Source organism: Cupressus sempervirens, chromosome 7, assembly GCF_028749045.1.
Source record: "Cupressus sempervirens isolate cs-2001-9-10 chromosome 7, ASM2874904v1, whole genome shotgun sequence".
In the NCBI taxonomy this organism is placed as follows: domain Eukaryota; kingdom Viridiplantae; phylum Streptophyta; class Pinopsida; order Cupressales; family Cupressaceae; genus Cupressus; species Cupressus sempervirens.
The window spans coordinates 567,810,173-567,823,251 of record NC_143124.1 but is presented as its reverse complement, the minus strand read 5'-3'; the positions used below and the strand labels follow the sequence as shown (position 1 = coordinate 567,823,251).

At 32.5% G+C, this 13,079-nt stretch overlaps 1 protein-coding gene across 4 annotated transcripts in view; it reads right to left on the bottom strand.

Annotated features, from left to right (window-relative positions):
• The window catches only part of LOC149548026 (Glycosyl hydrolase family 47 protein), a 169,028-nt gene extending 159,768 nt beyond the window's left edge, over positions 1–9,260 (bottom strand). The window contains exons 1-3 of one of the 4 annotated variants that reach the window (XM_089792045.1): positions 8,903–9,260; positions 6,230–6,272; positions 5,996–6,061 (exon numbers count right to left, since the gene is read on the bottom strand). In XM_089792045.1, coding sequence (XP_089648171.1) covers positions 5,996–6,061; positions 6,230–6,272; positions 8,903–9,156 — 363 coding nt within the window. In that variant the 5' untranslated portion in view covers positions 9,157–9,260. Of the gene's footprint in view, positions 1–5,995; positions 6,062–6,229; positions 6,273–8,677; positions 8,695–8,902 lie in introns of those variants that run through there. The other 3 variants (XM_089792047.1, XM_089792048.1, XM_089792046.1) reach the window with 3 other exon arrangements.
• Positions 9,261–13,079: the final 3,819 nt, after the last annotated feature.

The window sequence follows — 13,079 nt, the reverse complement described above, 5'->3', positions numbered from 1 at the left end:
TACAAATTTAGCAGTCAGATTGGAATGATAGGATAAGAACCTGTAAGCACGAAAGAAACACCTGAAGTGATGTTTCCCGAGACAATGAGTTTACGTCCACTGTCTGCTAGCATGAGGGGCTACGTCCTCCAACTAGCTGAAAGCCGAAGCATTCTAAGACTCTCACATGAGATGAAACTGAACTGAATAACAAAATCAAGCATACCAAAAGGAAGGGGCCTCAACTCCTTTTATTCTCACAATGGCGACCCTTCGACTTCCTCTCTGGGATTTCCGTCTTATCTCTCCTCGTCTTCTTGTGACACCTTGGGATATTAATTTGACCTTTAATAATAAATTTCCAGCTCGCATAGTCAAATTTAATATTGCAAATATGTCCCTTCTTAATATCTCTAATGTCCCCAAAGAAGGGACATTACAGTCTATCGCATGGGAAAACTCTGAAATACCGCGAGTACATTCTAGGTGTTACGGGTCTAATTGGCAATAGGAGCAGTGACGGGAGCATTGGTGGTCTCAGCCACAGGTCATCAGGGGTCTTGACTAATCGTTGTTGGCAAACAGGAATGCTATCCAAGCCATAGTCGCATAATTAGTCATCCCACTCACAGTAGCACCAGGTGCCATTGTTATTTTACCTTGCATTTTGTTTATATAAAATGTCAAGACCACTGTTCAATCCATGAATATGTGTATGACAATGTTGAATGCATTTTGGAGTATACTGTAATTTTTTAGTTTCCTTTTGAGTATTCACCTTATTATATTGTTGTCTCTGCCTTTTTGCGGAAGAGTTAAAAATGTTGGGATAGAACCCTAGTCACCACTCCTCACCATATATTAAGTTTGATTAGTTCATGCTATTGCTTTATGGTTTTGGATTCTTACATAAAACAAGTATAATATATTATATATCTGATCCTAATTTTCTCTAGTTCTATCATATAGTTATATTCTATTCAAATCTTTGTCTTTTTCTTTATTTCACACATCTAAACTACTTTTGTTTCATTTCTATATTATTTCTATCTTTTTGTATTTTCTACAGCACATTTATCTGTAATCGATTTTTTGTCCTTAGTTTGTACTTTGTTCATACAAGACACTTGTGTGTCGTATTGATATCCATGAGTCCCATGGTAGTCCTTGGGTTGTGCTTTTGCCCAAGGAAGTGAGTTTGCAGAATCCAAGGTTTAGTGCTCTAAATTGGTTCTTTCATACACGTAATGAAAGTACTTTAATCAATCTTCCTATTTGAGTTATTTACGTTTAATCAATTTGACACACTTAAGCATCTAGATAATCACATCAAGAAGCTTCATTCATCTTGTGTTTGATCTCTCTAACACTCCTAGCTAACAACACGAGGTGGTGCAAGGAAATCTTATACCCCTTGAGGTCTTAATCTGCCTCTGGTTAGGTGTATTACTTTCTTCCTTACACAATTACATTGCTCTTCATTAAAAATACATCATCATGTTTACAACTACACCATTCTTGTCCGAGGAGTAACAAATTACACCATCATACACAGAATACTATAGTACATAAGATGGAAATATCTATAAACTAAAGATCTCTAACGTAGCATTATGAAGACACTAGAACAAAAATCCATTCATGCAATCTTGAAAAATCACTAAACCTTGATTAAGAAAGATCACTACCACCCGACCATGCAGTACCCTAAGGCCCACTCCAACCATGCTAAGTAGATAAACACAAGGCCCCACACATAACAAGCAAAACACACCAAAAAACAAGTGACCAAATCTCCAAACACATCAAGGTAATGTAAGAAACCATAAAACAAGGAAAAGGCTACCAAATGAAAGTACTCTAGCATACATGTAAGAAGAGTGTCATCACATAACTCGTGGAACCGAACAACCTTTCATAAGGACAAGGAAGTTCGATTATGTCAGTCTCAACAAGCATTTTCTCCCACTCCCATCCTTAGCCTATACTGGCACTCAAGATATGAGCAAGGCATCAATATTAGCTTGATTAATGTTTACCTCATTCAATTATATTAGCTTATCACTTACATTGCAAACTCTTCAACGAGTACCCTTGCACTGACCTCTTCAGGGCCCTGGCGCCCATTTAGAGTCACTCAACCTAGAATACACCTAGGTTCATAAACCCTTAGCTCTACAAGATAATAAAAGCATAAATGATTCATCAACATATAAAATCTAATATTATGATTTCCATATAGCATTTAGTATGAATTGAATATGGTTTAGGGAACATATGTATTGCCATTTTCACATGGACAAGTCCTGAACCTCAATCAGAAAACATAATTGAATACAATGAACATAATGGAATCATAACATATTCAAGTCTCATATATCAGATGTGATATTTTTAGCATGTTAGGATTGACTAGGAGAATGTTGAGTGGTTGCCACTTGGATTAATTGCTTATGTGTTGCATTCATGACTTGGTTTGTCATTGATGTCAACATATATGTGTTTGGGTATGTGACAAATAGAGTTTTTGTACATTGCAGAGGCAAATTTGATCAGTAAGGTTTGAGTACAGTGAGTTAAGCTATGCAGGCTTAGATTTATGTTCATGGATGTGTTCAGATGCTACATCTATGTTCGTGCATGTTAGTATAAAGGATTGGATGCGTTTCAATTGATTTAGTGAAGATCGGTTGTAGGCCAGCATGCAGGAAACAGTTTACTGGTAATTCAAATGTATTTGGTAAGTGAGATGGAATGAAGGTAAGCGAGCTTAGATTCTGGTTGAAGCCATGTTTGTGATAGCAGATGCTGGAGATTATTCTGTGAAGGTCGTTGAAGTGCAATGTGTGATATGTTCATGGGTAGCTAACTCTTGTAATGAGATTTATTTTAAAAGTTGTAAAGTATATTTAAGTGTGTGGAACTTAATTGTAATATCATATTGAGTTCCTATATTACTCATTGTATATTGAGAAAGCTCAAAAGGTTGACTCATTAGTTATTAGGGCAAGGTATAAAGGAAAGGTTGTTTCCTTGGTTGTAAGTATCACATTGTATTGTATTGATGCAGATCTGATCTGAGGATGTGAATTTGGTCAGACCAGAGCAGAGGATTATGTTGAAATTGATTTGAGAACTTCAAAGGAACTATTTTGGCAAAGAGGTTGTTGTATTGGTTAGATCACTATTTAGATATGTTATTCTAAAGATCTATTTTATGTAACAGTTCTGAAGCAATTTGGACAGTGGGTTTCAGTTGTCTTCTTTATTGCTCTTTATAGGGCTAGAATCTTCTGACAAGGATTCAAAGTCTCCTAACAGGGACTAATATGTACCGAATGTATGTAATTGACTCCTATCAAGGTCATATCCTCTTCCATGTAACTATTTGATTAATACATCATATTGTGAGTTCCATCCCCACCGAGGTTTTCCCTCTAATCAAGGGTTTCCATAGTTAACAAATCATTGTGTCATTGGGTATGTTCAATCTCTTGGCATTGTTCACATTATTGGTTATTAAAGTTGGATTTGATAAGTTAAGTTTGATTAAGCATACAATTGATTCACACCCCATCCCTCTCAGTTGTATTGGTGGACTTTAGTTTCCAACAGATGCTACCTCCACAGATCAATTAGAATGATAAAACAAGGTGTAGACCAACCATACTGCCTCTACTATTTATTAAAACCATATTTCTTGCCAAAATCCAAGCAAAGAGGCATTCAACGCAATTGTTTGAGCAAGCTGCACAATTGCAGAATTATAAAACGCAATTTAATGATTCTGCAATGCAATTGCAGATTCTACAATACAAATGACTGGTAAATTACAGAAAGAATAACAGATTTGCCTGTCTGCGTAAAATAGATAAAATTGAGCATGGATTGAGTCCTTCAAACAAAATCAGAGTGACACCCAGATGAGATCTCTCCGTTTCCTTTCCAGATCTCCCATCAATTAAAACCCTAGATGTAGAAAAATGAAAACAGTAATAGATTTCAAAAAACCTGCTCAAAGAAAAACTAGGAAAGACACATAAACTTGCATAACAATAAATAATTGCTTTCAAATTTTCCATGGAATGGAAACTACAGATTTCAACCATCATTACAACACCAAACAAACAAATAGAATAAGGGATTCAATCCCTACCACACTTCCTGTGAAGATCAACTGAAAGAAGAAGAGAATTGAATGAAGTGGCCTCCAAATCTATGACGAACAGAAAGCAACCTTCATACCCCTTCCAGAAAATCTCCAAAATCAAAGCAATCAGATCCAATGCCAATAATCTCAATCAACATTGAAATAATCCCCTCAAACAATCTCCTATCCAAAGTGAATAGAAATCAAAAATTCTAAAGCAAAACTCTCTACCAAAAATTTAGGATTTTCTAGGCAAGAGCCTACAATGAATCGGTAAATTGTGAGCCTCTCGTCGAGGAGGTCTTGGGTTCGAATCTACTCAAGCTTAGCACATAATAATAATTAATCTAACAATAATAATAAAATTAATGATAAATAATCTAGACTTCAGCCGATTACCTATCAAAAAAAAAAAGGGATTTTCTCCTCTCAATCTCCAGCCAACATTGTCATAAACAAAAAATCAAAAACAATTAAAAGTCTCTCCAAGAGGCATGTATGGGGATGCTACCAAAGTTGGCAATGAAAACATATAATATATTTTTCAAATATCTATTCATCTATTATAAATAAAAATTATACAATATTACATCATACTCTCAAAACATAGAAATTTTATAAACATATAGTATAGCCTCATGTCATCAACACAAATATCTGCCCACAAATAGATGAGGGGTTTTTGATATTATCTCATGCCCTCATAGACAGACATTTATTAGTAATTTACAACAATACTCTATACATACTAGATATATATTCCATTTAAACTTTTATTAAATTAATAGTCATACACGACCATATAAGAGAGGAGCTGAATAATAAATATATATCAATTTAGGACTTTAGTAAAAGGAAATGAATAAGTGAGATAGCAATAATGTCTAAAATGACCAAATGTAACAAAATAAATAATTCATACAATCTGAGGCATGAAAACAACAAAATAAAATTACTCCAACAGCAATGCGTAATCAAAAGGCCAATAAACCACAAAGAACACACTCTCAACCAAAAAATACACTGCCAGGGGTAATCAGGATTTGTCACCATGACAATCTGACAAGGTATCTAAAGGTCCTGATTGTTCCTCAAACAGAATGATGGCAAGGTTAGATTCAAATTGGACCTTAATGCTATCTCCCCTCTACCACCATCAAGGAATATAAGGGCACGCTCAAACTTGTGAAGCCAGGGGGAGTTGATGTCTAGTACTTGCTAATCACCTGCCTGATAGAAGTATGCATGCATATATATATATATATATATATATATATATATATATATATATATATATATATATATATATATATATATATATATATATATATATAATATAATATACTAGAAAACACAAACAATGAAGTGAGAAGTGAAACATTGTATGGCCTCATGAATGAGGTATACAACATCCTCCCCCTTCATACAAACACGTCATGTAAGATTAACATAGCATATATAAAATATATATCCATATGCTACTATCATCCTAAATCATGGGTTAGTCCATAATAGTAAATCAAGCATAACACTATAATCATCATAATCATAATGGTAGCATCAATAATGATCCTAACAATCATTAGTGGATCCATTATATGCATATTCCATCAATAGCATCATGATCAAGTCCTACGCCATCAAAACATCATAAATAGTCCATCATAACCAATCAATATCCTCAAAAGTCCTGACCACGCACATACTAAAAAAGGAAGCATGGCGAAGGGTATTGCAATATGATGCCCTACTGGCCTACACTAGTATCAAACTAAGAATGACAATAGACTTAGTATATTTGTAAAAGGATATTAAAGAGTGCATATAGTGGTTGAAGTTTGATGTTTGAACAGCCATAATGCCGACCTTAAGATTTCCAAGTTCTCCCAGAGAGTCTGTAAAAGTCCTTGTGAGAGGCTTTAACTCATCATGCTGCAATTAAAAACAAGAATTCATCACCTATCAATGCTAGAGTGTCTAACAAGAAGGAAAAAAACAGGAAGGAAAGACTTTGATTAGCACAATTTCCACAGTTAGCTTGACAGATCATCAAAACGTGAAAGCCAAATCACCATTTGGAAAAAAGAAAAATAGACTAACCGGGAATGCATATTGCATGTAGTTGTCATATGCGTGGTAGAACCTGTTATATATCAAAGAAAGAGTATTAGAACAAGAAACAAACAGCCAGCCTCACCTTGCTTTTACCTCTGTAACAATATTTATTTATCACACAGTAAAGTCTTCCTGAAGCTATATCAGAGACTACACTGTCTTCCTGAAGCTATATCAGAGACTACATATATTAAAAAAATTGACCCTGTACGCTGTTGTAAACATCATCTCTCAAGTAATCACTTAGTTCATACAATATATAGAATACTAAGATAACAAACTGTACTTGAAGATACTACAATGAAGTTAAGTCACTAAAGAAAATCCATGGCTTATCAGAAAGTCTCTGGAGTACTAACCAGATTTGAAAAGAACCTTAAAATAAGATCTTTAAAAGGAACAGTGATCAGCCAATGAAGCAATAAAGAATATAACAACTACTCAAAAAATGAAATATGATTCACACGGCCAACCTGTCCTAATAAACTCATTAGTGACAAGATAAGATTATAGATACACGTGGAAACTCATTATTAAATAATTGTTATAAAACAAGATTGCATTTTCTATCGTTGGTTCTAATTTATTCTTTGAAACATGCATTTTGGAGTCCAACATGACAAGCAACCTAAACAGCTTACCATGCTTTCATACATATGATTCAAAGAATGTTGATGCCTATTGTTCCATTTGCAACAAACAATCCAAATTGTGACCCAAGGAAAAATTAGTAAAGGTTGGCCTCGAGAAGTATTGCACGAAACTTTTTGGGAAAACACAATATTAGTGCTTTAATTTCCCTTTCTCGCCAAAATAACTAAGAAATCAGTTCAAATTCAAACAAGAATATATTATCATATTTGACATGAATATGGTAAAAGATACTCTATTATTATCTCAAGTCATTATACTTATTATTAAGTATTAATAATATATATAATGAATGGTCATAATTGAAATTCTCGATCATCTGCTTTGACAGTTACTTAGACTTGTGAGTGCAAACAGAAATATGGAAGCTAATGTAGCAAATCTACCACCAACTGCCTTTTACCTTCTTAGGAACTAAACTCACGAATGGGGGTTCTCTACACAAGCAGGTCCCAACGGTTTAATCATTTTGAGCATAAACTGGGGATGCAGGTTACTGTAGTTCCTTAAGGATGTCATTACCTTGTCCTCCGTCTAGCCAAGTTGGTGAGATCTTCATAACTAATCCATCACTCTCCAGTCTCCAGTACCCATTCAGACATGGGGCTGGCCTAATCTAAGAAATGCCCTCACTCTAAGCCGCTTTATGTAGCTGCCCGCCCACAAAATGGACATTAAATAACCACCACATCATTAAGGAATACATATTTGAATCTTTTGGGCTAACAATCAGAGAAACTATACATTTGTCTAAACATATAAACAGCAAAACTTGTGATGAAATTCTGTGTGCGAACACTGAATCTTAGAGTTCCCAATGATATCGTTTGCAGCCTGTGCTGCATTACCATGCTAAAGCTTTTCAACATAAGAATCTTACATCCCTCTACTCAAATGTTTAACGTACAAAGCTTTCTTTCTTTAGATGGGTAGGATCGTCCCCAAACAAATAATCAATCGTTATAATCTCACTATCATAGTTAACCTCAAAAGAGGAAAACAAAGGCCCCGGTTACATGAATTAAGCTATGGATCAGGTTGTTCCTGCGTTGCGAAGTTTTCCTATCTTTTGATCACATTATCAAGTGCTTACTTTCTTTAATTGGACAGAATCAGTCAAAATCCCACCTTCGTAGTACAGAGAAAAACAAAGAGCTTCCTCTTTGCAAATATTAGACTGGATCGCATTGTTCCATTGCTTATCGGTTGTCTTTTATAATTTCTGGTCTGCTGTGTAGCTCACCTGCTTTGTTCTACCAAAAATGATATTGGAACACTATATACAAGTAGAATTGCTATAATTTGTTGAGCTATCCTCCAAAAACTGCCAGTGAGAAACAGATTATACCTAAACTGTTAAAGCTGTTACATGCTAACCAGAGCTCTGCCAAGTATCTTAACACTTGCCATGGAATACTGGGGTTTCATAATTCCATGTGTACGTTGAGCCAAAAACGGTTTCGACTTAGGAAAATCTCAAAATTGGATCACTCGTTCCACAATCTATTGGCCCTTGGAAAGGAGTGAATGATTTTGCATATAGAATTTTATTTGGATCATAGTTTTGATCCTTCGTGTTATTTGGCTTCTGTAATAATTTCACCGAGACAGCTTAAACAACCAGCACAATGTTTTTCATTGGGCTGTCCAATATCTAGAGCCACAAACATGTCTCCTGTTTTGTTTCGACAGATTTATTTACCTCAATTCATTTTGTGTTCACCAAATTCTATCTTTCGACAAAAGAAAACACAAACAATTCCTCAATTTGCAAAACATAACCTTTATCTGGCGCAGAACCATTCCTCTAGCAGGCAGATAGATCTATTTAGCGAAAGACTGCGCAAAATCAAATTCCTTATAAAGACATGATAAACGAATAAGAGGAGGAAATTTTCTGTGATAAACAAAGCATCAGGTACCCCGACAAATGATTAGAATTCAGTCCAACAGAATCACATAGTTTATTAATATTTAAAAATGAAGCAGAGGGAAGGAGAAGCTCACATTTGTCGCACTTGGTCCCGTAATTCTGCCTTTTTAGCGGGTCCATAAAGAACAAAGCTGCCTAACGCGAATCGTAGTTGCAGAGACAACAAGAAATATATTATCGTGACTAAACGCCACGAAGACATGGATCTGTGTAAAGGATATACAAAGCTGATCTTCACCACTTTGCTCACCTTCCTCTCTCTATACATTTGTCCCCTTCCTCTCTCTATACATTTGAAACATCCAGTGCATCCCAGAATCCTCGTCATCTATCTGGAGGTTGTAGCCATTGTCGGTATTATGATTGAACAACAATTGAAGCAATTCAAAAAACGGGACTCTTTAGATTGGACCATTTGACCTTCCGAAGTTTGTAAGTGATGTATTATTATGTATTATTATAATCAGTAGCACTTGCACGGAAGGACGTGCGAGGGGATATGCAAGGATCTTCGAGACAAAACAAGGGACGCAATGCATCATAGTTCCTGCCTAACGCATAATGGTTGTAGAGGTGTAGATAAGTGAGAATCTAAATTAACATTATGAATGTATTAATTTTTGTCTAGAAATGCACTTGTGATCTGATAGGATTGATCATATTTTGTTATTAAATTCTCGTCCTCGAAATGCGCTTGTGATCTGATAGGATGGCTCATATTTTGTTATTAAGTTTTTGTGCTATATTATTATATCTTTGGGCATTTAAGCCCAAGAATAAGATGCCAAAGTTCCCAATATGGTACTAAGTACTTAATATCATACTACGATCAATACATATGCTTTAGACAAATTTGCACCTTCTACATTGACAACATAAATTATGTGCAATGAGGAAAGATATCCATACCAATATTTGAATTATAGAACTTGAAGAAGTGATGAAGCATTTGAAGTATTACACTCTATGTTTAAGCATACCATGCGTGCTATTAGACAACCATAAGTAGTTGGAATAACTCTCTCAACTATGTATTATTCTGATCTTGATTAACAAATGGAACTCACACTATTTTTAATCATTAGCACTGAACAAAAACTACGCTAGAGATATAGATAGAGATAAATAGCAATATACAACAATAACAACATAAGCATATATGCATAGATAAAAAGGATAGATAATATAGAGGAGGAAGAGGAAGAGAGATAAAATAGTAAGATAGAGTGATACCAACATAAGTTGTGTGTGTGTGTGTGAGAGAGAGAGAGAGAGAGAATTAAATATAATTATTTTTCTTAATAAAACAAATAGTCAAAATAAAATTATAGTTATAATAAATAATTAAAATATATTATATTTTAATTAATGAAACTAAGAATATAAATTTTACGTTAAAACTCACATTTCTATAAGAAAAAATGAAATGTATTGAAATATAAAAATATTTTATAAGTAAAACTAATTGTTTAATTTTACACAAATAGAGAAGGTCTACTATTTAATGTTTAAGTAATTTTTTATTATGAAATAATATCTATATAATTTAATATGTACATTTGTAAATAATAAATAGATGTAATACATATAAATTTGATGTTGATGAATAAATATGATGGAATAAATAAGAAATAAAATATAACTATTTAATTTTAATACATAGTTTATAAAAACTTAATAATAATTTATATATCTTTTAGAATTGAATTATTTCTATTTTGTGGTTATTTCTTTAGTATCTTTTTTGATATAAAATATAATTATTAATTTAATATTAAAATATATATTTAAGTTTTAAATGTATTTAAATTTTAAACTAAATGACAAATTGTTTAAATAAAAAATAATAATAATAATAAATAATATAATTTAAAAATGGTAACACTTATCAATTATACATATTACAAACACTATTATAAAATATAATTAAAAAATAATATTGTTTAATTTATTTTTATAAAAGTAAAATAATAGTAATAATTTAACTACTTTTATTAAAAAAATAAAGTTTTTAAAAAATTGGAAATTCAAATACAAAGATATAACATATTGAAATTATATTAAAAAGACATATTTATTAGTTATATGTGTGTGTGTGTGTGTGTAATTTGAACTTATGCATTACATGAAGTTTTAGAAACAAGTTATATCAAATAGTCAAAAAATAAACATCAATGTAAAACTAATAATAAATATATTTAAAATAAGAAATTAAAAATATTTAATAAACTGTGATAATTAATATTGTTTAGACATGTTGTGTGAGGTGGAAGATAAAATAATTGCAAAAATAAAATCCTATCAACTTGTCACAAATGTGGAAAAGATAAAGTTATAACTAATACATTCATTAATGCAAGATGAAGTTGTTAGAAAATATTTGTATTTTTGGTTGAAGAAAATTAATTTTCTCCCCCACCAAAAATAGTACGGACCAATAGAATGGATGAAAAATGTGATTTATAAAATAATGAAAAATTAGAAAAAGATATAAACATTTGAAATCTCATATAACCTTTTAAATTCTTGAATTTGATTGGTTAGTGTTAATGTCATATTTGGATTGACATGAATGCATAAGTATTCCTGCCTTGGCAGGAACTAAAAAATTGATTAGTTTGTATGAGATTGTTGTATAGAATTTTTTTTGGGTTTAAAATTGAAAATAATGTATTAAAGTGAGGATTTTGCAGACATAGTAGGGGGGAAAGATTCAATAGTTGTACCTAGAATTTATAGATCTTAAGTTTGGATTTTGTTGATTTTTTGGTGTATTTTTTAAGGTGAGAGAAGAGTTTAAAGCTAAGGTTTTGACTTTTGGATATTCACAAAATTCTTTGTAGGGATAGTAGAGTGCTAAGTGGTCAAAAGATACTCATCGGATATCTACCTATTACGTTCATGCACCAATAGCCACTCACCCAAAACACACCAGTACTTGTGGTTGAATGTCCTAGTAATCGTTGTGAAATGCCCAATAGTGGTGCACAAATTGGTCAATCACAAACCAAAAACTCGAAAAAAGGTCAACCATTAGTACATGTATGATCGACTATTAGTAAATGTGTGATCAACTATTAGTACGTGTTCACATTTTTTGACCTCTTTTAAGAGCGGTAATTAGGGAGTACATATGACAAAATTATCATGGTTATTGGAACCCCTATCGATTATTGAGTATCTTCACCTATAACATTTTTTAAAAACATATTTCAAGTAAAATGTCAACAATCCACATTTTACACTTCCTAATTCTAACAATTGAAGACGTGCATGACAAAAATGAAAGGAAATGTATTCTTCAACTTAAAATCTATCATTATTTTTGTGGTGTGCAAGAAAAAAATAATCAAAAGAAAGAAAGGGTTGGAAGAAAAAGAAAACAATAAACATTCTAAAATACTTTCATATTAACTTCCTCTTAATATAATGCTTAAACTCATGCTAAGTGTTGTGTGATCTATTAGCTATTATGGGTTTTGATTTTAAGTAAACATCCAAGGTTATTACCCTACTAAAATCAATTCAAATTTAAATCATTTGATTAATATACATAACAAATTGAAAAGCAAGGATTGCAACATAACACCAATCAATCAATGAACACTAATCTTCTACTTTGAAATTTGTAATTGAATCGCTTTTCAAAAATGATGTCAATAATATGTATTCAAAGCTATTGATATGATTCAAGCACCTTTGAAACCAAGTGGGAACCAAAATAAATCATCATACATTAAACAAAGAAAGAAAGTAGAATAAATAAGGAAATAAAATAAAATAAAGTTAAAAGAGTACCCAAGGGTAACAAATTTTTAAAATTCCTCTAATTGTGTTTTTGTTCTATTGAAATTATATCCTCTCAGAACCCTTGTATTTGATATACGTCAATTCTCTATCCTTTTTTAAGGAGCTAGCTCTACAATTGAACATTAATAACACCCTTTTCTTTAGATGGATCAAAAAGTGTACTATAAAATATTAGTGCAAAAAAGTTAGACATTGTTTTCTAACAAAAGCTTTGTGACTAAGGAAATTGGAATTTTTCCTCTTAAGTGATTACCAACAAGCCATATAATGAAGATTGAGTTGTGTTAGATCTATTAAAAAGTATCTTTTCAATTGGACCTCAATAACCTTGATATCCTTTGTTGTCTCTTGCAACTCCTCCATAGCTAACTCTTAAGTAAATTTATATTCTATCAATTTCCTTGCCCAACTAAAACAATGAAATATTGAACAACTTTAGTC